Below are 25,691 nucleotides of genomic sequence, written 5' to 3' on the forward strand. Positions count from 1 at the left end.
GGGAGAGGATGACCAATAATCCTTTGGGCTGTGGTTATGACCTTCTGGAGCACCTTCCTCTTCCTAGCTGTACAACTGGAGAACCAGGCACAAATACAGTATGTGAGAATGCTCTCTATGGAGCCTCGGTAGAAGGACACCAGCAGTCTCTCACTCAGATTGTTCTTCTTTAAAAGTCTGAGGAAATAAATTCTCTGCTGGGCCTTCTTCACCAGAGCAGTGGTATTTGCGCTCCAAGTCATGCCCTGATCGATAATCACTCCCAAAAACCTGAATTCCGCCACCCTCTCCACCCGTTCCCCTTTGATATACAAGGGCTGAATGTCCACCTTTTTTTTCCTGTAATCCACCACCAATTCCTTGGTCTTAGCCGTATTAAGAGCCAGATTGTTCTCTCCACACCAAACACAAAGCCGCTCCACCTCGTCCCGATAGGCGGACTCATCCCCTCCTGAAATGAGCCCCACCACCGTAGTGTCATCAGCAAACTTGATGATTTTGTTGCTGGGATAGATGGCTGTACAATCATACGTATAGAGAGTATAGAGCAGGGGACTCAACACACAACCCTGTGGTGAGCCGGTGTTAAGGCTAAGGGCTGTGGACATATGTGACCCCACTCTAACCCTCTGAGAACGTTCTGACAAAAAATCCAAAACCCAGAGACAGGTGGAGTTGGAGAGTCCAATCGCCTCTAGCTTGGACACCAGTCTATGGGGGAGGATAGTGTTAAAAGCAGAGCTAAAATCCACAAACAGCAGCCTCACATAACTCCCCGGCTGCTCCAGATGGGACAGAGCAGCATGGAGAGTGATAGTGATAGCGTCTTCCGTGGATCTATTTGCCCTGTATGCAAACTGGTAGTTGTCAAAAGTTGATGGAAGACAGGAAATTATATGACGGCGCACCAGTTTCTCAAAACACTTCATGATGATTGGAGTCAGTGCAACTGGTCTGTAGTCGTTCAAACTACTGATTGTAGATTTTTTAGGCAGAGGAACAATAGTTGACGACTTCAGGCAGGGTGGGACAATAGACTGGTGTAAGGACTTGTTGAAGATCTTAGTAAAGACCTTCGCCAGCTGATCCGCACAGCCCTTCAACACCTTTCCCGTGATGCCATCAGGTCCAGCAGCCTTCCTCGGATTCACCATCCTCAATACCTGTCTCACCTCATGCTCCTCTACAGTGAATGAGGGGCCCCTATGGGCTGGTGGCTGTAATACCGGCGTCTCAGGTGGCTCCTTCTCGAAGCGAGCAAAGAAAAAGTTAAGCTCCTCCGCCAGCAAGGGGTCACCATCGACAGCACCAAGGTTAGGTTTGTAGTTGGTAATATGCTGAATCCCCTGCCACATCTGTCTTGTGTTGTTACTCCTTAAATTATCCTCAATCCTCTGCCTATAGACCAGTTTTGCCCGTCGAATACCCCTCTTCAAGTTTGCTCTTGCCACACTGTAAAGCTGCACCTCGCCCGACCTGAAAGCCCTATTCCTTTCCCGCAACAGGCACTGGACCTCTCTATTCATCCAGGGTTTCTGATTGGGATAAAACCGGATGGATTTATTTACTGTGACAGTGTCTGTGCAGTGATTGATATAGCACAGAACTGCCGCCGTGTGCTCCTCCAGGTCTGAACGATCGAAAATATCCCAATTGGTTCTCTCAAAACAGTCCTGCAGCTGGTGGATAGCGCCTTCAGGCCAGATTTTAACAGTCCTTGATATTGTGGGAGCCCGTTTCCTGAGTGGGATATATGCTGGTACCAGGAACAGAGACATATGGTCGGACTGGCCCAAATGTGGCAGCTGTAAGGCCCTATAGCCGTGATTTACATTCGAATAAACTTTATCCAGTGTCTTGTCCCCCCTTGTGGGACATTTCACATGCTGATAGAGCGTTGGGAGCACTGTTTTAAGTTCAACATGATTGAAGTCTCCCGCAATGATGTGCACAGCTTCAGGATGCTTGTCTTGCTGGCTGCTGATAAGGCTCTGCAGGCATCCCAGAGCCAAGTTGGCATTGGCATCTGGTGGCACGTACACACCAGTTAGCATAACAGCTGTAAACTCCCTAGGGAGATAGGCTGGTCTGCATTTAACAGCCACATATTCCAAATCCGGTGAACAGTAACTGCCCACGGTCTTAGAATTATTGGACCAGCATTTGTTCACATATACACACAGCCCCCCTCCTTTGGTTTTTCCGAAGTCCATGCCTCGGTCATGACGATGTACCACACAGCCTTCCAACTGAATAGCCGTGTCTGGTATGGACGGTTGAAGCCATGTCTCAATGACAAATAAGACGCAGCAATCTTTTACGAGACTGTTCTTTGCTGCCAGCAGCCTCAATTCATCCATCTTGTTGGCAAGAGATCTCACATTAGCAAGAAATATGCTAGGGAGTGGTGGTTTAGATGGACTCCTCTGCAATCTTACCAGGACGCCGGCCCGACAACCCCGCCTTTGCCTCCTGTCTCTACGCCGCCTTCGCCTCCTCCCTGGAGGCATAGTAATCCATGGAGAGCCCGGTGGCCTGGCTACTCCCACAGGAGCGTTATCTGGGCGAAAATAATCAGCTCTCACAGCTTGTTCACACTGTAACCCGACCTTCAGAAGTTCCTGCCTGCTATAAATCTTTCTTGCCCGGCCAAACATACTCAGAACAAGTAAAAATAATGAAAACAAAACACTAAAAACAAAACAAAACGCTGAAAACAAAAGGAGAGCACTGAGCCGCAGCGTCTCTGCGCGCCGCCATTAAAAAAGGTCCATTCTCAAAATGTATTGCAAAAATATCGCCAGCAGCTCAGAAGCATCACTAATATATGAGCCCATAAGAACCAGCTCATCATATTTCAGCAAATTCCCTGGGAAAAGAAGAAAGTCCTGGCGCTAAAGTAATATTAATGTCAGCATCTGGCAGGCCTTGCATGGGACAGCATTCCCTATATGAGGGACAACTGAAATGGCCTTCTCCATTGTTGCCACCTTCCAAAATTCCCATGTAAGAGGCCACCTGAAGAACATACTCAGGTGCCAATCTTAAGGTCCAGGAATATCCATGTCAAAAGATGTGTTTCATCGAGTATTTGCGTCCCAAGTTTGAATATTGTTTAATAATATTTTAGCCTTATTTGAAGGATGGGATTGGCTTAGGCCCTCCTCTTTCTAACTCTCCCTCTCTCTTAGCTCAACGATGCCAACTCGGTTTAATTCAACATGAAGTGAGGCAAGACATTTCAGAATATAATTATCTGAGAAAAACAATTGGGGAAAATTCACCTCTCCCTTCAGAAATATTCAGCAACATTTCTTCCCACCCACACCACAGTTTTTCTGCCCTAAATAGAACAGATGGGGGGGGGGCATTTCCCCTTAGCTCTGAACTGGGCTATGAATTGTACTTATAGCAAGCACAAAGGTTGGAAAACGATAGAAATGATTACATTTTAAAAATGGCACCCTTCTGTAAAGAAGCATCTCCTGTTTTATCTCACAACAACCCTGTGGGGTAGATTTGGCTGAGAGAGGGTGACTAAGTCTAAAGTCACCCAGTGGGGTTCATGACAGAGTAGATATTTGAACCCAGATCTCTCTGGTCCCAGCCCAGCACTCAAGGCACTTAGAATGAAGGGGGGCAGGCTTGGAAACCATCAAGATAAATCACATTTCGGTATAAATATGTTCCAGGCATTGTCTGCTAGTTTTCCTTCTTCTATATCTTCAGATGATCTTAAGAGGGGAAACCTGCTTTCGAAACTAATCAGAAAGACAAGTTTCCTTTAAATAATTACTAGCCATCGTGTTAACTAGCTTTGGGACTTTTTCCCATAAGGATATCAGAAATCCACATGATGTTCTAGTGGCCATTGCAAAGTCGCGTTTCAACTTTCTTCTGAGAGCTTTTTTCCATCTTGTTGAAAAGAAATATGCGGCAGTAAAAATCTCGACAGCCATTTGACAATCTATGCAAATGTGTTAAATAGCTTTGAAGCAGACAAGAAGAAAGGGTGGCTCTCCCAATAAGCTTGGATGCATACGAAGTCCTTTCCATAATGAACGTGGCAAGATTTTAACAAAGGGCATGCATAATAAAAATGTAAATGAGTTTGCTTTACCAAAAGTATAACTTTAAAGTCTTTTGTTGCGTGCTGTCCTGGAACTTGCCTACAAGGTTATCACTGTTCGCATGGAGATTTAAACCAGAGTCTTCAATGGCATTTGAAAAAAAAAAAGGAAACCCTTGGACGGCCTATGTGTGACGTGCATGCAAAGTTATCTTAATGTTCAGAATATGAATTGCCTCTGGGTGGCTCCGGCATGAAGCAGAAAAACCAACTGTGTTGGTATCAGGCTGCCTGATGGACTCCATGTGGCTCCCAGCCTGGAAATTTCACCGATTTGACGTCTGATGTGCTCCTCATGGCAATGGCAGTGCTGTCACCGAGAAACGGCACAAAAGCGACAAGCCCCCCCCCCCTTTCTCCTTAGCCGCGCACTTTGCAACCCCCTGGAGTTGCCTGCCCATGGCTTCTCTTGCCTGCCTAGTTACGGACAGCACTTCATAAGCACAGAGAGAAGTGTGGGTGGATAGGCCCCAGCTGCCTTCCTGGATGCAGGCCCCACAATAAATTGGCCTGAATGATGAGGGCAAACAAACAGTATGATATGCATTATTCCTGTCAATAACGTGTCCCCATGTGTTACAGTCTTTGTATGTAGGGTTCCGCAGCCTTTCTTCCGGAAAGTTCTATTTAGTCCCCTTAGTTCCCCCTCCCATTCATATTATAACTAATATGACAGGATTCAGAAAAATGATATGATCGCTTGCATTGTATAATTACTGTGTGTGCCCCCACCCCCCCGGCCGGCGGCATATTTACATTGTGTGTTTGTGGTGGTGTTTTTCCTTTTACGCCTCACGGTTTTGAAAACAGGCGGCTTCTTAATCTTGCAGGTCGTACATGATTTAATGATTGAAAAAGAATTGCTTCAGCAAGCAAACTCGGAGTTGAAAGGAGAAAACGCTACCCTGCTTGACAAGCTTAAACGCCTTCAAGAAGTTATAAAACTCAAAGTGAAAGAAATTACTAATTTAGGTAAATTTTCCTTATAGAACAAGAAACTGATTTTATTTTATTTTATTGAAATTTTGTAGAAATTATTCAGAGCCTAAATTGATCCAATAAGCATAGCATGGTAATTATTGTTTTTCCCCCATTTTCTCTGTAATTTGAGGTGGTCTTGAACACTTTCAGAAGTAGTAGAAAGTAACCTTGTTTCAGTGTATGTTTTCCTTGTATTTACCAATGGGGGGGAGAGAGAAAGGTTTGTTATTTACACAAATGTTGAGACTTCTTATATTTACAGTTCCACATGATTATGTTGTACAATACTGTGAAAGAATTTTCTCCAAAGTCTTCATTTTAACAAATACCTATTCTTCTAATAAACCAATAGCTCATACCTGCTCCTATGTAGTACCCATCTGACGATGAAGTATAAGAAGAAATTCATTTTAGTGAGGTGTATAATAGACATTACAATACATCTGCAGCGGGGTGATATGCTATGTTTTGCTAGTTATTTCAAGGCAGAGCTGATGTCCCAGAGCCTTAATTAGTTATATATTTTACCAATTCCTCTTTTAGAAAAGGCTTGAATTTATGACATCTTAAAATGTGTGCATATTTCTTTTTTATTTCATAAAATTTATATTCCGCTTGAGTATTTTAAAAACCCATCAGAATGTAAATACGCAAGTGCTAACATGCTTTTTATTGTTGCATGCTGGAAAGTCAGAAATGTCTGAGTATAGAAGGTTTTTTTAAAAAACCTTTTCCATAATATATATATATATATATTGCCTTCTGGTCTTCTAGGGCAGGGGTCAACAATTTTTTCCAGCCGTGGGCCGGTCCACTGTCCCTCAGACCATGTGGTGGGCCGGACTATATTTTGAAGGGGGGGAAATGAACAAATTTCTACACCCCACAAATAACCGAGAAATGCATTTTAAATAAAAGCACACATTCTACTCATGTAAAAACACGCTGATTCCTGGACCATCCGCAGGCCGGATTGAGAAGGCGATTGGGCCGCATCCAGCTCCCGGGCCTTAGGTTACCTACCCCTGTTCTAGGGGCTCCCAATGCAGCTAGCATGCTTTACGGTGGTAAAGTGCTTACATATATATATATATATATATATATATATATATATATGTAAGAACATCCATCCTAACAATACAAATGACGTCATTACAACAGCGTTAATGGAATTAAAGGGGATAAAAGCAGCAGTGCCGTTGGACAAGAATAAAGCGTGAAGCCAGAATAACGGTATACTCAGTACTGCTTTTTTTTCTTAAATAATGTTTAGGGGTACTCTCATTTTGACTCAAGAAAATCACCATTTTATAGATCAAATTGAGAAAAATAAATACAGTAAATGGACAAAAGTACCGTACAACGATTCACAAAATGCGTACCCCTGCATTCCCCCAGAAAAAAGCACTGATTATACTAATTTCATCACCTCACATTATGGTGTCTTCTCCCCACCCCACCCCCAACGCTGCCCAATGCTCAGAACCTTGGTCTGAGCAATAAAGAACCACCTGCTAAAGCACTTTGTATTAGCTGTGACTAACAGCAAGGATGGGCAAGGCTAGTATTAATGAAAAGCAATGGGCGTTCAGACACACTTGGCTCTTGAACTTATTTCTCCCTCTCTCTTCTCTGGCCAGCCAGCTGAACAGCGGGGAGAAGGGCTGCGAATGTCAAGGGCAGTTGTGAAGGTCACCGGTCTGCCACTGCCTCCATCCACCCTGCATTCCAGTGGTCTCACAGACTGGCCTGTAGTGCACAATATGAATCTCTTTAAATAGCCATGTAATTTCATGGTCTGCTTTATCCCACCACCCCTTTTTTTCCTGCTTCTTTCAGAGTCTGAAATAAAACATATGCAGGACAAAAGGCAAAACGATATCAAGACAATCGAGAAGGTACTGTATTCCTTTATTTATTTATTTTGTTGACAGTGATGGATTAACTCATAGAAAGATGCAAGAGCCTGGGAGTCATTCGCCCCCATATAGCCGAAAGGATGTTCAAAGGCTGGCCATCCTCCTGCCCCAGCTTTTGAGCTATGTTTTATATTAGCCCCCTTATTGTTCGGAGATCAAACAAGCTGGTGTTCTTCCTTTTAAAAGATGCAGCTATCGAGGGGCTTGAACTGGGAAATCTCAGAGTCCCAAAGCTGGAAGTTACCTGGGTCAGGTGTGCAAGGGAACAAGCTTGTGAAATTTCAGAGCAGTACCTGCAATTAGCAGAGACAGTGTGAAAAATGTGGATTTGACATATCTAATATCATTCTGTCCAAGAGCAAACTCAGGCTGCTGAGTGTCTGTTGTGAAAGTGAAATGGCTCCACCACAAAATAACAGGGTGGTTTTAAAAAACTTCATAGGAATGCAGTTTGTAAATCAAATGAAAAATAATGTTTTCAAGTCCCTCAAAAGGACTGACAAGCACCTGTGTAGTCTCAGAAATTACAAAATGTTGATACTAGCTGGGCCTATAGAGTGGGGAGAATGCAGAGGGTGGGGAACCTTTTTGAGCCATAGGGCTGCATTCGCTTATAGGGAACTTTGCAGGAGACAGAGGTTTCCCCTTTTCCATGGGCTTCCTATCGCTGCTGTACCAGTTACACTGGCTGCCTGACTATTTCCGACATGAAGGTTTACTAATCTTAGACGACACTTTGATTTTGGTGGGTCTACAAAGGCATGTTGAGTTGTAAAGCCTTACACAGCTCAGGAAATCAATACCTTAAGGACTGCCTCTCCCCATATTAACCAACCTGGACCCTGCTCTTGTCATCCAAGGCTCTTCTCTACACCCCCTCTCCTCAAGAGGTTCAGAGGGTGGCAACATGGGAACGGGCCTGTTTTGTGATGGCCCCTGCATCTGTGGAATGGTCTCCCCAGAGAGGCCATCATTACATGTCTTTAGGCACCAGGCAAAAACATTCCTGTTACCCGGGCCTTTGGCCATCAAATAATCTATGGTCTGTCAACACTGTGTGGCAGAGGGACTGTTAGTATGACTATTTTATTATTATGCTGTCTATTATTATGCTTTGTTTTATGTTTTCATTATTATTCTCCATAAAATATGTTTTTAATGTTGTACACCGCCATGGGTTCTTTTGATAAACGGCAGTATATAAATCAAATATAAAATAAAATAAAATAAGCCCCACCCCCACCACACGTCCTTCATTATTATTTGTGCTCATGATGGTATATGTGATCCCACTTTCAATATTGTCTGCTCCTGCAAAAGTTTTGGGGATGGACATACTGCTTAGTTTCCTATCAGTGCATGTCCCATAGATTCCTGCTGAAATCCTGTAACTTTTAAACCACAAATGTTACACGGTGTTTTGTTTTGTCCTCATTTTCTTGTGCTCCTCCAGATGGCTATAATGTGGTAACATTGGGGAAGCATCACAAAAATAATAAAGCAGAACCATGATATGTGGATGGTACAGTATGAATCCATCTCTAATGCGCTATTATTGAATACACCTGTGGCGGGGGATGGGACGGGACACCAGTCTAGAGGAACTCTTTGGATGCAGCTCACAGTGGTACCCTCTTATAATGTGAAACCTCACAGTCATGTTTTACATTTTAGCTTCAGAACGCTCAAGAAATCATAAAACTGGAACTTGACAGGGAGAAGCAGAGAGTTCTAGCTAAAGCTCTGGTAAGTTCCTAGAGAAAAATATTAAGCTACTAAACATCATGTTTGCTGGGTCTTGTTCAGATATTGCATTATCGCACCTTGTGCATTTTTCCTCATCTTTCCCTTCCCAGTAAAATGGCTGGAAGGATTGAGCTGGTGTCCCAACGTGTAATGGAGAATTCATTCATAAATTTAGGTCAAGCTCCATTGTGACCTCTCAAGCTTATTGGCATTATTATATAACAAAATGTGCTTCCCAGCTTTCTCAGCCACCTTGAAAATGGGAGCAGAGGTGGTGTGTGATCCTGAAGTTTAAAATTCCGTTCTGAATATGTACAGGAGTATCAGATTACAATCCCTTAGCTGTTTATTTTTCGTCTTTCTTCAGCTCTTGAAGACAAGTCCAAGGGTGGCACTAGAGTTTGAACTTGGAAATTAGAATTCTACTCTGAGTGTGCATACAGATTTAATTACAGTATCCTAATCTTCACTTCAGAAAATCACATTGTGACATATTCTGCATTTTTTACCTTCTCCTTTAAAATATAAGTGAGGGGTTCAAGTTGGTATTTAAATGTGAAATACATAATTACATTCATCATTAATGTACATACGGAGTCTCATTGTGATATCTGAGTGTCCAAGGGTATTCTATCCCAGTAGTCCCAGCCAGGGAACAAAGTTCTAGAGGTGGCGCTGTGGGTTAAAGCCTCAGCGCCTAGGACTTGCCGATCGAAAGGTCGGCGGTTCGAATCCCTGCGGCGGGGTGCGCTCCCGCTGCTCGGTCCCAGCGCCTGCCAACCTAGCAGTTCGAAAGCACCTCCGGGTGCAAGTAGATAAATAGGGACCGCTTACCAGCGGGAAGGTAAACGGCGTTTCCGTGTGCGGCTCTGGCTCGCCAGAGCAGCGATGTCACGCTGGCCACGTGACCCGGAAGTGTCTCCGGACAGCGCTGGCCCCTGGCCTCTTAAGTGAGATGGGCGCACAACCCCAGAGTCTGTCAAGACTGGCCCGTACGGGCAGGGGTACCTTTACCTTTACCTAGTAGGCACAGAGACCAGAGACACCACATCATGTGTCAGTAGTACCAGTTCAGGATCTATGATCAAAGTCTGGACAAGCAAAGGCCAGCAAAGCAAGGTCAGACAAAGTAGAGAAAAGATGCAGACAGGCAAAGTCAAGCAACTGAGATGACAAGGTCCAAAAGGTCCAAAAGCAAGGTAGGTAGCACCATGGATAGCTCTAAGTGGCTCCTAGGCTTAGGCAAGGCAGGCTTTAGCATTGCTCCAGACACCAGTGAACCTAGACTGAGTTTTAAACAGGACTGCAGCTTCTTCTCAGCACCCAACTATTTCAGAAGCCATTGACATCTGTGGCATGGAGGGGAGGCCAGGGTTCTACTACGGCCTCTGGGGAGGGCTATGAAATCTCTTTTGGCCAAAGAGACAGTGTCATTGTGGACACCTCCACTGCTGAGGAAGCAAGACAATCAAAGGTTGGTTCAGAGGGCAAATCCTTGTCCTTATCTAAGATGAGGCCTCTGAATCCATGTCTTCTTCCCTCAAGGATGGGGAGTCATTGCCTCTGGCCATAGCAAAGGGAGACATTGTGTTCCAATCTGTTTTATATCTAACCTGGTCCTCTGGAGAGCTATGGTGCCACCAGGGCAGGACTTAAGTGCAGAGGTTCGAGACCCCACTCAGCAGAATGCGCAGGAGGACCTCCACACCGAAAACTGGCTTGCTGCATTACCACATTTGGATGTGAGCGATGTAATGCACGGTGCCATCTAAAGAGCCTAGAATTACCTAAATGAACTGCTGCTTGTAAATAGTTTGCACATAACACTTAGCCAAACCAGGGCTTAGCATGAATGAGCAATGTGCAGGTTGATCCAATGGAGCTGAATGTTGGAACAGTCAGGACAAACAAAAGAAAGAACTTATTTACGTATTGCTTAGTTACACCATGGAATGTGCTCCAGTAAGAGGCAGTGACGGCCACCATCTTGGATGACTTTGTTTGTTTGTTTGTTTGTTTGTTTGTTTGTTATACCACCCTTCACCCAAAGATCTCTGAGATTATACGAACTGATAGGGGATATGGCTAGGAATGGTTACTATCCCTGACAAATGTGTTCTTCCTCCAGTGTCAAAGGCAGTGTGCTTCTGAATGCCAGTTGCTGGAGGATAGAATTCTGTTGTGCTCAGCTCTCGCTTCCCATAGTTCTCTGGTTGGCTGCTATGAGAAAAGGGTGCTGGACTAGATGGGTCACCGATCTGATCCAGCAGGCTCTTCTTATGTTCTTAGCCAGGTTCCCAGATCAAAGGTGGCACCCAATGTGCTCCTCCCCCAGTCCTGCTGCTGCCCTGCTACTGTGGTTTGGCTTAGCGTTATAGCTGAACCTGGGCTCTGTTGACTGGACTCTGTTATTCATGAGCACAAATCACCCCATGCATGAGATAAGCCAACAGGTGCAAGGTCAGCCAAGCCAGTTGCTATGGCAATGGCCCAGTGCTAACTATATAAATGATTAAGGCATTTCACTCAGTGGGTCAAAGTCTGTGTTACATCTTGAATTGCTGAAGCAACAGAATTTATATGGTGTGTGTGTATCTGCATAGCCTACAAGCTGAATGTATATATCAACATCTGGAACTGTATTACTGAAGCCTTTTATTCGGTAGCAGCAAACTATTTGGGACCTTAAGTTGCCTCTGTGTGGTGAGTGGAATTGAGTGACAACTTGTGGATGTCTCACTCCAGCACAGTAGCAGCAGAACCTGGGGTGGAGTGCAGCAGCCACAATTTTCACTCCACAAACCTGCCTGCAGAAAGTGGGAACACATTCAATGTGGTTCTCATTTAAAGGCAAACTTACCAAATTTTCACTTTTTAAAAACAGTATGTGAATTTAAAAAAAGCTATCCTTTAAAATTCACACATCTGAATATTTCAATCCAGCTCTCTGGCCAAGTAATGTGTGCAAAAATGCCTATACAGTGGTACCTCGGGTTACATATGCTTCAGGTTACATACGCTTCAGGTTACAAACTCCGCTAACCCAGAAATAGTGCTTCAGGTTAAGATCTTTGCTTTAGGATGAGAACAGAAATCGTGCTCTGGCGGCGCGGCAGCAGCAGGAGGCCCCATTAGCTAAAGTGGTGCTTCAGGTTAAGAACAGTTTCAGGTTAAGAACAGACCTCAGGAACAAATTAAGTACTTAACCCGAGGTACCACTGTACAAGGGTAAATTGTACATGCAAATGCATATATTAGTGAAAATAACATACACAAATGCATTGTAATAGAGGAGATTGTTTTGCAAAATGTGTAAATTAGGAGAAATTGGACACAAGAATATGTATAGTAGGAAATTCACACAAAAATGTGGACTACTTTTCAGGCAGGATCTTTTTAAAAATTTGCAAACTGATGTAGAAATGTGGAGAAATGAACTTTTGATTGGAAGAATGAGAACCTGAAAGAAACCAAATTGGACATATTTGTCCATCGCCGAGGTTTCCTTTCTAGTTCTTGAACTTTTATAAACAATTTATTCCCGCAACCATGTTGAATTTTCTTTTGTCTTTGTATTTTTAAGGAAGTGAAAGAAGCACAAGAAGCTGTAAAAATGGCAGAAGCCGCTGCTGCCGCCGCTGCTACTGTACCAAAGGTGATTTTTTACTTTATTTGTTGTTTATATTCTTATTACCTAATGATATGGGAAGTACCTGATATACATTGTATGGTATGCTTGACTTTTGGGCTGGGAGATGGAGGTGGAGAGAGGATTGGAATGAGTATCCCCTAAAAGCACAGCTGGTTGGCTGGCTGGAATCCTCACACACACAAACAAAACAACCTGCAACCAACCATACCTTGGGGCCTCTGATCTCTCGCTCTGCCAGCAAAAATAAGACACCTATCCACATGACACTGATAAAAAAAAGCTCCACTCATATACCATGTAAAGAATGAAAGTTTAAAGTCTCCCTCACCTCCTCCGCTTTCCGCCCTCCTATTTTTCTCTTTTCTGTTTTCTCCTCTCTTTCTCCCTCAGCCCCACATTGCCTGCAACAAAAAATGTCTCAAACTGACTGTAAATGACATGTATGAAGGATTCTGTGATTTGAAAACAGAGACACTGAATGTGCTTTTGTTACTTATGGAAAATCTTACAATAAAAAGTGTGTGTGTGTGTTGTGATAGAAGTTGCTGGAGAAAGCCTGCTCTCTGAGGGTGCTCTTCTCCTCAGCTGCCTCCACTGTTGCTGCTTTGCAAATGGCACTGCCCACAGCCTGCCTTGTGGCAATTCACTCGCAGCCCATTTCAGTCAAAGTCTTGGTTGCCTGCCTCAGTGGCAGCAATGCAATGACACAGAGCCGCATAAGGGACGGCCAGACAGCAGGGGCGCCTTCCCCGCAATGGCGGGCAAACTTGGAGAGAAGGGAAAGGAAGGAACGAAAGAAAGGATAGAGACAGATGGATCTTCCACATGAGGGAAGGGAAAGCGAGATGAGCCTCCCTCTTCAGTTAATTGGTCTGCCTGGTGAATGCATTTCTCAGCAGAGATGAGGAGCCGAAGGACCCCAGTGTGTGCACTTCTTCTCTTGCCCTTGGTTCCCTCTGCAGATGAGACTCACTTGCCAGCCCAGAGCTAAAGACTTCTGAGGCACAAGACACCCTGGAAGCCCCACCCTCTGAACTTGACAGCCTCAACCTCAATGTTGTTTATTAGGGCTGTTTATTAGGTGGCAAGGGAAAGGCACTAGCACAAGTAACATTTCAACCATGATTTTTCATGAATGGGAGGTGGCCCTGTTGTCCCTTACTGGTGTCACGGGCCCCCCTCCACTGTGTCGCCTCATCCTCCTGTCCTTGCAGTGAGATGCTCAGGGCAATGCCCAGTGCTTTCCCGCCTCCCTCTTCCTCCCTCTTTCCTCAGTGGGCAGCTGTGGTGGCAGCACCTTTCCTCTCCCTCCCTCACAATTGGCACAGGGGCAGGGCATGCACAGGTGTCTCTTCACAACCATGAGAAGGAGGCACCACCCCAGCCCCAAAGGCCCTGCCCAGGCACAGTTTGCCTCCCTGTGACTTCAGCCTTGATGAGGGAGCCTGTTGTCAGTGCGTCTGGTTGTGTCCCCTCAGAAATTTGTGAGGCCCCACCACCACCATGCCACTGCTTTTAGATTTTTAAAGTGAGAGGTTCTTGCTTAATTGTTCATCTTCTCAAACTCTAGTGAGGCTTTCAAAGATAGTTTTGTACACAAGGCATGTTTATTTCAATTGACCTAGTATAAAACAAGTATCTCCATGAGATCATGTGACTCAGAGCCTTATCTGTTGTGGTCTCTGTTCCCTGGATGTTCTCAGTGGTGCTTAACTTAAAAGGTGGATGCAGTGGATGCCTTTTAAATAACAAAATGTTACTTTTATATTCCTTCACAAAAGACAGGGTGAATTTAGATCTGATAAACACTGACTAAAGGTTATTGTTACCTTACATCTTCCTCAAACTTCAAATAGTGGCACTCAGCAAGCCAAGTACTCAAAAGTTAACATCTAAATTCATTTATAAATCTCCCTGGCTCTTTGAAGCTGTATTGCCCGCAAAAGGTATTTGACTTCCTTTATTAATCAAACTGATATTTGGGGAAGTGTGACATTCAGTGGGAAAGCCGCACATGCTGAGATTAGCTGATTCTAAAAACTGTTCCAGAAGAAAGGACAGAAATATGACCAGTTAATTATAATGTGCAAATAGTTTCAAAATATCTGTAGTTTGTACTGATAAATATAAAATGCAGTGTGTTATCAAGCTTTCTGTTTGCTGTGCTTTAGGAGGCAAGCTAGTAACCCCATGCATCAGTGTCATTAATCCCTTAAAAACTATTCCCCAATAAATTAACCTGCAGGATCACCAGCTGATAAAGTATAAAGCCCACTGAAAGTAATATGGCTTAAGTGAGTCTTAACTCACTCGCTGCATGGATTTCAGTAGGGCTTAAGCATCACTAACTTTCCCTCGATAAGGGCCAAAGGGTTAATTTTTTGGGGGGGGGGATCTACGTGATTAATATTTTTAGACCAACCAACAGAGCAAAGAGATGGTAGTGACAGCTGGAAACTTGGAAGTGTGGCTCATCCGTAACTAGGGGTGTAGGAAGGCAGAAATTTCTGTTCCAACATGTATTTGCCACAATTGGCAGTTTCTATTGGGATTATGGGAATTGTAGTTCAACAACACTGAGGGGGGACCATGTTGGCTACCCCTGCAATAAGGAGAGTTTAAAAAGCGGAACATCGTGGCCAGGATCCGAAGGTCGGTAAGCTGAAGGGTTTATATTTCTCAAACAGCTCCACCATGCCACATGGCAAAGCTCATATTGTTAAGAAATGTTGATGTATATTTTATTACCTTATTATTTATTTTATTTATATACCACCTTTATCTCCCAACCATGTCAAGGTGGTGTACATGGTTCTTCTCCTTCGCCCCATTTCATCCCCTTACAACAACCCTGTTGAGGTGGTTTAAGCTAAGAGATGGTGACTGTCCTAAGGTCACCCAGTGAGCGTCACGGCTGAGTAGGGATTCAAACTCTGGTCTCTCAGGTCATAGTCCAACACTCTAACCATTACACCAAAACTGCTTAGAGCTTTTGATGTTTCAGTGGTATATAAATCCTGGTAAATAAATCAATAAGAATAAATAGTAAACTAAAAAAAAAAAAGTTTCTTATATGATATGAGAGAGGAGTTCAAGAGGGCTGCTGTTTAAAGGAACTGGGAATCAAAAAAGCCTACTGGGCATGACCAAAGCATTTGGGTGCTCCTAAAGTAGCTTTTTTGGATCCTAGCCATCCTGTTGGCATTTTTTTGTATTTATGCATGTATATATTATTACATATATCCCACCTTTTATATCCCCTAAGGAGCTCAAGGTGGAATACATGGTCCTCCTGCTTCTCAATTAAACGTCACTTGACCCTGGGAGGTAGATTAATCAGAGGGACAGTGACTGGCCCAAGGCCACCCAGTGAGAGCTTAATGGCAGAGTGGGGATTCAAACTCTGGTCTCCCTGGTCCTAGTGAGGGCTATCCCTGTGAGGTGGCCATGGCTGCTGATCTGGTGACTGCGTCCTGAGTGGGGTTGTCTATCCAGGGCCAGAAGTGAGAGCTGCAAGGAAAACTGGAGCAGAAGGTGTGAGTGGAAGTGAAAGGAAAGTGATAGCATTGATCAGATAATGCTGAGGGCAATGCCGCCTGAACAGTTTCAAAGTAAGAAATATATTATGAGGCCATAATAAAATTATGGGGCAGAACATTCCTTTATTAGATTACACCATCCTTATAAAGAATTTAATGGTCGACTTTCAATGCTTTAAATTATCATTAATAACTTGAAAAGGAGCACTAGCTTGTATCTAACATTAATCATACTCAAGAGTCAACCCATTCAAATCAGTCACCATAACTGACTTAGGTCCATTAATTTCAATGGGTTTACTCTAAAAGTTAGCTCAATACAACGTTTCACTATTACATGAATGCCATATTCTTGAATAATATAGACGCTGCACGGAACCATTCCTTGTTGCAAGCATCACCTAGAAATAATTGGCACTCCCTGCTGTTCCTGCTGTTGCACAGCAATGGGGCTAGCAGTGATTGGCCTGGTGTAACCTGCTTGTTGATTCCTAGATCAGGGAACTGATTCCCCTCTGTCTAGATCAGCCTTTGCCAGCCTGCTGCCCTCCAGATGTTTCAGCAGTTGGGAGCTGCAGTCCAAGACATCTGGATGTCACCATGTTGGCAGAGGCTAGTCTGGAAGCACCCGAATGACGAACAGATTAGGATCCCTCGGCTGAATCCCACTTCATGCACACGCGTGGCAGCATGGCAGAATCTTCCCTATGGTTTGGTCTGGCAAAGCTCAGGAGTGTGAAAATTTCTCAACCATGTATGCAGAACTGACTGTGTGGGTCTTCATGCACTGCTGTGTTCCAATTGTGAAGAGGGGGGCAATCTTTAACCCCAAATAAATAATATACAGTGGTGCCTCGCAAGACGAAATTAATCCGTTCCGCGAGTCTCTTCGTCTAGCAGTTTTTTCGTCTTGCGAAGCAAGCCCATTGACGGCTTAGCGGATTAGCGCTATTAGCGGCTTAGCGGCTTTTAGCGGCTTAGCGGCTTAGCGGATCAGCTGATAAGCGGCTTAGCGGCTTAGAAAAAGGGGGGGAAGGGAAAAAAACCCGCAGGAACTCACAAGACATTTTCGTCTTGCGAAGCAAGCCCATAGGGAAATTTGTTTTGCGAAGCGCCTCCAAAACGGAAAACCCTTTTGTCTAGCGGGTTTTCCGTGTTGTGAGGCATTCGTCTTGCGGGGCACCACTGTACTAGTATCAGGAAATAGGATAAGGTATGGGTTGCACTCACCTCTTTCGCTGTTATATCAAAAAAGTATTGGTTCCAATCAGACCTGGGCCGCTCTCCCCGCACCCCAGCATCCCTGCTTAATTTGCTGATTATGTCCATTGCTACTGTGGCCTTTATGTGAATAAGTCAGCAAATAGCACTATCTATCTGAGTAATTTTGGCTGGTATTCAGAGGCATACTGGATGGCATCCAACAGGGTTCATAAAGCAGCATGAGAGAAAATAGAATACAATTACTGTTAAGCACATATGCACCTTGTTCAATATTTATCATCTAACACAGATTTGGCGAAGTCGCTTGAATTGTAGGCAGATACAGTGGAGGGCACCTGCAGCCATTTCAAAAGGTTTGCAAAGCCTTGTATTTGTATATATCTGAGTTGTGTTTGCACAAGGAAATTTGCTCTTTTTTTTAACATGAAGATATTAAAAAAGCACAACAGGATTCCTGCGTTTCGCAGAAAGTTCAGTCACCTCTAATGAAAATCTTACTTTCCATTAACTACTGAAAACTGATTATATATTTAAGAAAAAGAAATGGGTTTGAAATATGATATAATAACCTAATTCACCTAAGGACCAGTTCTTAACCTACCTGAGAGTTTCTCACATGTTTATAATAACAAATTTTACGGTTTTGTTTAACTCTGAGCAATGCCCGCTATCCAAAAAAGGCTAGCCTAAGGATCTTGACAAATCAGAAATGGACTGCTATGTGCAAATAAATAGCTCATATACCTTATGCAGTTCAAGTCCATATTTCCTTGACAATTTCAAGTTGCATGTTTGATGCATGTTGTTAAAACTTTAAGGCAGTGGCCATATAAATGCTATTTGTTGCTTTATTGATAAATTTCTGTATTTGTCTTTGTGTGCTTGCATACATTAGAATTTTTTTTATGTAAACTACTTAGAGATTCTGTATATTAAGTGGTGTAAAATATAATGCAATACCAAAACAAAATACAAATAGATGTGTTCTGTATTCTCCAGTAGCTTTCAGCACAACCCTATACATGTCAATTCAGAGAAGGCCAGCTGGGCTTCCATTGGGAGGGCATTCCTGATTCTGAACAACGCCATAGAAAAGGCCCTGCTGCTCATGTCTACCTGCCATACTCCCTGTTTGCAGAACAGGAAGACAATGGATCTCAGTGGTGAGGGGGATCCCTCTGAGACAAAGTGTTCCTTGAAAATCTTGAAGTGTGGTATCCAAAGTGCGCAACAGTAACTCAGGTTCGTTTATCGCTGTTGTTGTTTTTTCACAGGTGCCCTCAGTGCAAGAAGGAAAGCTAGCAAAGAAGGGAAGGAAAGGACTGAAAGGGAAAGTAAAAGCTGCTGCTGTCTTTGCTGCCATTGCCACTGCCGCCGCCACCAAAGAGGCCAGACAAGCTGCCGCAAAAGAAGCAGAATTGTTGGTAGGTCTTGGTGATAAGGTATTGCTTTATTACTCTGATCTAACGTAACTTGGGGGAATAGACACCAGGCCATATAAAGGTGAGAGTCGTGGTTTGTTTGTTTTTTTAATGACACTTCCAACAGAAGGACACCTGCATCCTCACCTGATATTTTTCATCTGCCGTGTGTCCAAAACAGCTGGGGTAACTCACACACCTCATCTCACTACCATCCTTAAGAAGAGCACCGCATCTGGGTGCTTCCTCAAGAAGACAAGCATGCCTTTGCTGAGATTTTCACTGCCTGTGCTTTCCTTCTTCGACTTTCAGGACAGATAGACCAAGACATATTGGTTGTGCCCATTCTAGCCTTTTGCTCAGGGGTTGCAATCCTAGGTCCAGTCAGTTTTTATGGAGAATCCAGATGATGATGTCAAATCTTTACAAAAGATTCCCTGTTATTTTGCTACTTGGAAAACTTTGGCCTGCAGGCCTAATTTGGTCTGGCCCAAGTCCCAATTTGACATGTGATGCCCTTCCCCACAAGCCATGCCCACCCATCCCACAGGAACAACCAAGAACTTAAAGTGAGTTTCCGATTGTTCCTTTGCAAGCGGGCTCCCTGCAACCACTGATCCTTTGCAAGTAGGGCTCTCCCAAGTTGGCCGGATAAAGCAGTATAGATTCTAAGTGCTTCCTCTAGACAGAGCGTTTTTCTCCCTCTGCAGAGGAACCCTCATGCTAAGTTTGGCAATGATATCTTGAGAGGTGACTGACCCTATAGAGAAGAGATGGACTGACAGGCAGACAAACCACTTTCCAAAATTTATAGTATATTTGTCATTGCAAGATATTTTAGAATATATCGCTATAGAAAAATTGAGATTTAAGTCATTGATTGATGGATTGAAAATTAATAGTGGCCAACTATTATTGTTGTGTATGTGTGTTTAGTATACAGTGGCAATCAATGCATGGCTCTCTTTTGTAATAAACTTGTACAGGGAGATGAGAAAAAAGCCTTACAAGAAGAGATAAAGAGGCTTAGAAAATCTGAACGAGATGCCAAGCTGCGCGTAAAGAGGTATATGCACAAGAATTTGCTGTGTACACAAAGATTTGTCACGTATATTATAAGATTTGTTAACTTCCACACTCACAAAACATACCAATGCTATTTTCGCCTCTCTGTTTAGACTTGAACAGGAGTTCAGTAAATCGAGTCGATCTTGGGAAATGAAGTTCGAAATTCTAAAGAAAAGGTATTATTACATCCAAGATGATTAAAGGTCTGGAAACCAAGCCTTATGAGGAACAGTTGAGGGAGCTGGGCACGTTAAGCCTGGAGAAGAGAAGACTGAGAGGTGATAGGACAGCCATCTTCAAAATTGAAGGGCTGCCACATGGAAGATGGAGCAAGCTTGTTTTCTGCTGCTCCAAAGGGAAGGACCTGAACCAGTGGTTTCAAATTACAAGAAAGGAGATTCCGAGTGAAGGTTAGAAAGAGCTTTCTGACAGGAAGAGCTGTTTGACAGTGGAACAGATCCCCTTGGAAGGTGGTTGACTCTCCTTCATTGAAGTTCCTTAAAGAGAGATTGGATGGCCATCTGTCAAGGATTCTTTAGCCCTCATTCCCACATTGTAGGGGGTTGATCTAGGTGAGCCTTCAGCTCCCTTCTAACTACAATACTTTGATCCTATACCAGGGGTCAGCAAACTTTTTCAACAGGGGGCCGATCCACTGTCTCTCAGACCTTGTGGGTGGTTGGACTATATTTTGAAGGGAAAAAATGAATGAATTCCTATGCCCTACAAATAACACAGAGATGCATTTTAAATAAAAGGACACATTCTACTCATGTAAAACACACTGATTCCTGGACCGTCCGCAGGCCAGATTTAGAAGGCGATTGGGCCGGATCCGGCCCCCGGGCCTTAGTTTGCCTACCCATGTCCTCTACAAACAACTGTGGGCACTCTCTACCCGCAGTTAAACATTTCCCAGATCCATTGATTTCAGTGGAAACATACTTTTGCATATGTCTGGATCATATGGTTAACATAAATTAATAATAACAATAACAACAACAACAACAATTTATTATTTGTAACCTGCCCATCTGGCTGGGTTTCCCCAGCCACTCTGTGCGGCTTCCAGCAAAGATTAAAAATACATTATACAAATATATATTTTGGATTGGATCCAGAACTATGTTAATTGAATTTAGTCCCACTGAAATTGATGGGAAATTAGTTATGATTTAATCTAAATCCCATTGGTTTCAATAGGAAGTAGGAGCAACTCGGTCTGGATCTGAGCTTCTGCTGCTAATACTTATAGGTGCTAGAGAGAACCCATTAAGTGCATATTGGTGCAACTAGCCATATTCAGTGGTACCTCGGTTTACGAACTTAATCCATTCCAGAAGTCCGTTCTTAAACCGAAACTGTTCTTAAACCAAGGCGCGCTTTCCCTAATGAGGCCTCCTGCCATCGGTGCCCTTCCACCATTCGGATTCCATTCTTAGGCCGAGGTAAAGTTTGCAAACTGGGACACTACTTCCGGTTTTGTGGAGTTCATAAACCAAATTGTTTGTAAACAGGACTTTTCTTAAACCAAGTTACCACTGTATAACCTTAATTCATGTAAATGAAGCTTCCACAAGAAGATAATGAAAACAGCTGTTGTACATCATCCATATAGCATAACTGGCACTAGAAAGCATCTGCTGGTTAAAGGGAATCAAAACTCCCATTGGGTACATAGAGGCTTCTGTAGCTCTTTGGGTCCCAACTTTATCCTTGTTTGAAAATAAATGTTTGGGGTTTTGTTTTTTGTTTGATTTTTTTTAACTGCCTTTAATTTAAGAAATACAATTTTAAAATTCCCATTTATCTTCTAGCCTACATGCCATTAAGGATGAGATGTTTCTTAGACAATCATTGCGTCAATCAGCAAAATTTAGACGCCCTTCGCTGGCTGATAAGGTACGTTCAGATAAGCAGCCACTAAGGGCAGGCACATTGATAGTCACTTAAAAACTTGGGGCATGGGCAGAAATTTTGCATAAAATTTACATATGCTAATTCACGTATTTAGATGCCTCTGGAAAATTAAGTTGATGGTTGGCTGAGGCCTCTCCTGCTGCCCCGTAAGGAACTTGTTTTTTAAAAAAACAGTTAATGGAGGGAATCCCCTCTTTCAAACCTCTGGTGTTGGCAGGGGTGAGGAATATATATATATATATATATATATATATATATATATATATATATATTTCTGTTAAGGATTGCATTAACAGATGGGGGTGATCTGGGCAGGGTGGGGAATCAGATGCCAGTCGTGGGTAGGGCCAGAACCATAAGTGCTCATGAAACCATGATTTCTGAACTGGGTTGGCAAACCATAACTTGAAAGTACTGTGAACAGCACTGACCATGATTTATAAATAACAGAAATGTCTCCTATGCTCCTTCCAGACAGCTCCTCCTCTGCACATCCAGCACCCTACAGGCAAATTGGCTTCATTTACGAGCAGCTTGTATATGCAGTATGCTCCTCTGGTATGTAGTTTGCTGTGTGTCTATAATATATGTTGCTTCGCTTCAGTGTCCTTCTCCTCATACCTGCCCACACATTCCAGACAGGTAAACTGGCCCTCTCAAAGGTGATACGGCTTTTGCAGCAGCCTGTACACAACCCCCTTTTGCCCACAGAGCTCCTGCTCCAGGAAGGGATTCTGAACTTGGGCACATAACTTGAAAGATAATTTATATTTATAATTTTATTAGTTGTGTATATATAAGATGGTGAACAAAACTGCTGGTTCCTTTGGACAGTTTGTGTGCATCATAAGCATTGATAGATGCCTGCAGGCACACACAAATGAACACACACTGTCCTTTTTTATTGAACAAAATATGTTGTTGCTGAATCACATCATTAGTCCAACTAGGGCTGCATATACACCAGGCTTCCTCAACCTCTGCCCTCCAGATGTTTAGGGCCTACAACTCCCATGATCCCTAGCTAGCAGGACCAGTGGTCGGGGTGATGGGAATTGTAGTCTCAAAACATCTGGAGGGCCGAGGTTGAGGAAGCCTCATACACACCATATATTTAAAGTGCATTTAAAGCACACACACACACAAGAATCCTGGAAACTAGTTTCTTAAAGGTGCTGGGAACTAAAGGGTAAATGATAGTTCCTAGGATTATCGAGGTGACAGGGTGCTTTAAATGTATGGGGTGGTGTGTTAAATATCGTTGTTTAGTTCACACTGAAATGGAGAATGCCTGTATGTATGAAAGTTCCATTGAAGCTAGGGTTGCCATATTTTGAAGTGCAAAAAAGAGGACACTCAAGAGATAATGACTCCATGAAAATTAAAAGTGCCAGGGGGCAGGGTTTGGATGCAGAGGGGAGGTATCATATTAAAAAAGAAGGGAGGGAGGAAAAGGAGGGGGGAGCAGGAAGGAGGAAATCGGGAGTGCAATCTGGGGGGAGCCATTGCTTCAGTCCCGGGCCTTGATTCACCTTGCTTCCTTCCCCTCCCCTCCCCTCCCCTCTGCCAGGTCTGTGTCACAGCCACCACAGACTTGCCACCACCACCATCTCACCAGCAGACCCTCATTGCCCAGCAGATGCTCCAGCAAAGGAGGGGACAGGGTGGGGGAAGTGCTGGGAAGGAAGAGAGACAGAGAGAGAGAGGGCAAGGCAGGCAATCCAGGCAAAGCGAGAGCCTCCTTGCCTCACATCACTCTGCAACCAGAGCACAAGGAAGCGGGGGGGGGGGGGGGCAACTGAACAAACAAAAACCCCCACAAAATTTTGTCAAATTCTAAAAATCCACCCGGACAGAATTGTTAAGCCTGAAAAAGAAGACATCTCCAGGAAAATCCGGACATATAGCAACCCTAATTGAAGCGTACTGAAGCTCTCTGAGATGCAACAGGTTGATAATTAACTATTGATGTTCTCTGCTAGCTTATACGTGAGTGTTTAACCTTAGATCATGTGATTAAGACATTCAATTGCAAATCTCCATTTTGAAAGGGAGTTGCCTTTGCCTTTTGTTCACAGTCAGAGAAATCTTGTGATAATGAAGCCTCTCCAGGAGCTGCATAGCCTTAGGCTGGATGCAGGCTAATGCAAGCTATGGGAGAGAGAGCTTTGATTTTTGCTCCGGTCGTAATTATGTTATATACTTTAGAAGAAGAACCTATACTTAGATAAGCATATGTTCTATGGAATTATCTGGGTGTATCATTGATCGTTTTTGTACGTGTTTTGTGGAAGTTCTGGTTAGTAAAGCTTTGAATCATTTGCCTTCCAAAAGGGGTCAGCTTTTATGCATCCAGTTGTTTCATGCTGCGCAGTATTAATATCTGCAATAATGTACATAGCCTAGCTTAGTATCACAGCACTGTCAGGTTTCGAACAGAAGCATTTTCCGTTCCATCATTCAAGCACCCACTAAGCTCCTTTTAAGTAGAGATGCCCAGGTGTGAACCAGGGACCTTCCACTTGTAAAATGTGTGTGCTGCCCCCCAAGCTATGCACTTATAGGAAACTGCCTTATTCTAGGTCAGTCCAGCATTGTCTACTCTGACTGGCAGCAGCTATCCAGGCTCTCAGGCAGAGGAGGTCTTTCCCATCTCCTTATTCCTGGAGATGCCAAGGACTTTACCCAGAGCCTTGTGCCTCTGAAGCATTTCTTCTACCACTGAGCCAAGTCCCTTCCCATAATCAGGTTGTGTTTATAAAATTGCTGATACCAAACTCATTATTTTAATACAAATTTCTGCCATTTAGGAGGAGTCACTGCATTTATAGTGTAAGCTAAGTCTGGGTCTTTCTAGAGTGAGATTTCTCAGAATGTTCCTGTGTGCGAGAAAGGTATTTTTGTGTAAAGAATGGTATCACAATTCATATTATTCATAACTGCCATACTTCATGATGCTTAAGATGTCTAGATTTATGTTAGTTACCATCCTGGTCAACCAAAAGATGCAGTTTAATTAAAAGGTTCCTTTAATTTAACTGTGCAATGGCTTTTGAGTGACTTTAAAAATAAATATTCCATGTTCAGCCCAAGATAGGTTCTCAGGCAGATTCAGGTTCAAATGAAGATGAAGAAGGCATGGATATTGAGAAAATCCCAGTTCTGATTAAAATTCCCAGCGCTTTTGAAGCTGGTAAGTAATGACATAATTATATGTTGCCGAAACTTTTATCTTCAGTTAAACATTACATTTTTTCTGTCTTTTCTCTTGCTATAAAAACTGGATTATAGTTGCTTCATCTGAGGGGGAAGAATGTGTCCAAAATTATATAAACAATGGAACCAATAAGCTTTATTCATTTAAAACTTTTATCCTGCCCTTTCAAAATAGTACAGAAGGCTGTGTGCGAAAGCTAGTATCATAACCATGCCAGAACATGTTAAAATATATATAACAAAGCTACCATCCACATCTATGTGGGAGTAAGCACCACTGAGATCTGTGCAGCTTGCTTCTGGGTAGACCTGCATATGATAGACCTGCATAAGACTAAAAGAAAGTGTTGGAAAAGATATGCTAACAAAGTCAGAAGATAAGATTCAGACAATAAGTAGGCACCAGAGACTGAGTCAGAAGAGTTCAGTTTAATTTTATTTCAGAAGTAGTTCAGCAACCGTAGAGGACCAAAGTAGAGGACCAAAGGTTCCCAACCGCTGAGCTAACAGCTGGCAGGTCACATCACACAGGTTGTGTTCCCATTGGCAGATGACAAGCTCAAAGCCAGATTCTATAAACATAAGAAGAGCCTGTGGCCCATTTCGTCCAGCATCCTGGTCTTACAGTGGCTAACCAGATGCCTACAGGAAGTTTCAAGCCGGAACTGAGCACAATAGCACTCTTCCTCTCTTGCTGCTTCCAGCAACTGGCGTTAAGAAGCACATTTCCTTTACTGGGGTGTTACGGGTGGGGTAATAGCTCTGGTGAGGGACGTTTGTGCTCCTTCTGGGGTACTTTGCCCACCTTTGGTCCCCACCCTGAACTCAGCTCTAACCTGTGGCTCCTAGGAGCTGTCAGCATCCAACAGCAGCCAC

At 43.4% G+C, this 25,691-nt stretch overlaps 1 protein-coding gene across 1 annotated transcript in view; it reads left to right on the forward strand.

Annotated features, from left to right (window-relative positions):
• LOC307199786 (uncharacterized protein C10orf67 homolog, mitochondrial) overlaps positions 1-25,691 on the forward strand; it is a 50,149-nt gene that overhangs the window by 14,449 nt on the left and 10,009 nt on the right. The window contains exons 6-15 of the mRNA XM_079947850.1: positions 4,960-5,101; positions 6,950-7,008; positions 8,704-8,775; positions 12,359-12,430; positions 18,465-18,614; positions 19,598-19,677; positions 19,790-19,855; positions 21,497-21,581; positions 22,074-22,157; positions 24,687-24,792. Coding sequence (XP_079803976.1) covers positions 4,960-5,101; positions 6,950-7,008; positions 8,704-8,775; positions 12,359-12,430; positions 18,465-18,614; positions 19,598-19,677; positions 19,790-19,855; positions 21,497-21,581; positions 22,074-22,157; positions 24,687-24,792 — 916 coding nt within the window. The remainder of the gene's footprint in view (positions 1-4,959; positions 5,102-6,949; positions 7,009-8,703; positions 8,776-12,358; positions 12,431-18,464; positions 18,615-19,597; positions 19,678-19,789; positions 19,856-21,496; positions 21,582-22,073; positions 22,158-24,686; positions 24,793-25,691) is intronic.

This window comes from Podarcis cretensis (genome assembly GCF_951804945.1).
Source record: "Podarcis cretensis genome assembly, chromosome: 12".
In the NCBI taxonomy this organism is placed as follows: domain Eukaryota; kingdom Metazoa; phylum Chordata; class Lepidosauria; order Squamata; family Lacertidae; genus Podarcis; species Podarcis cretensis.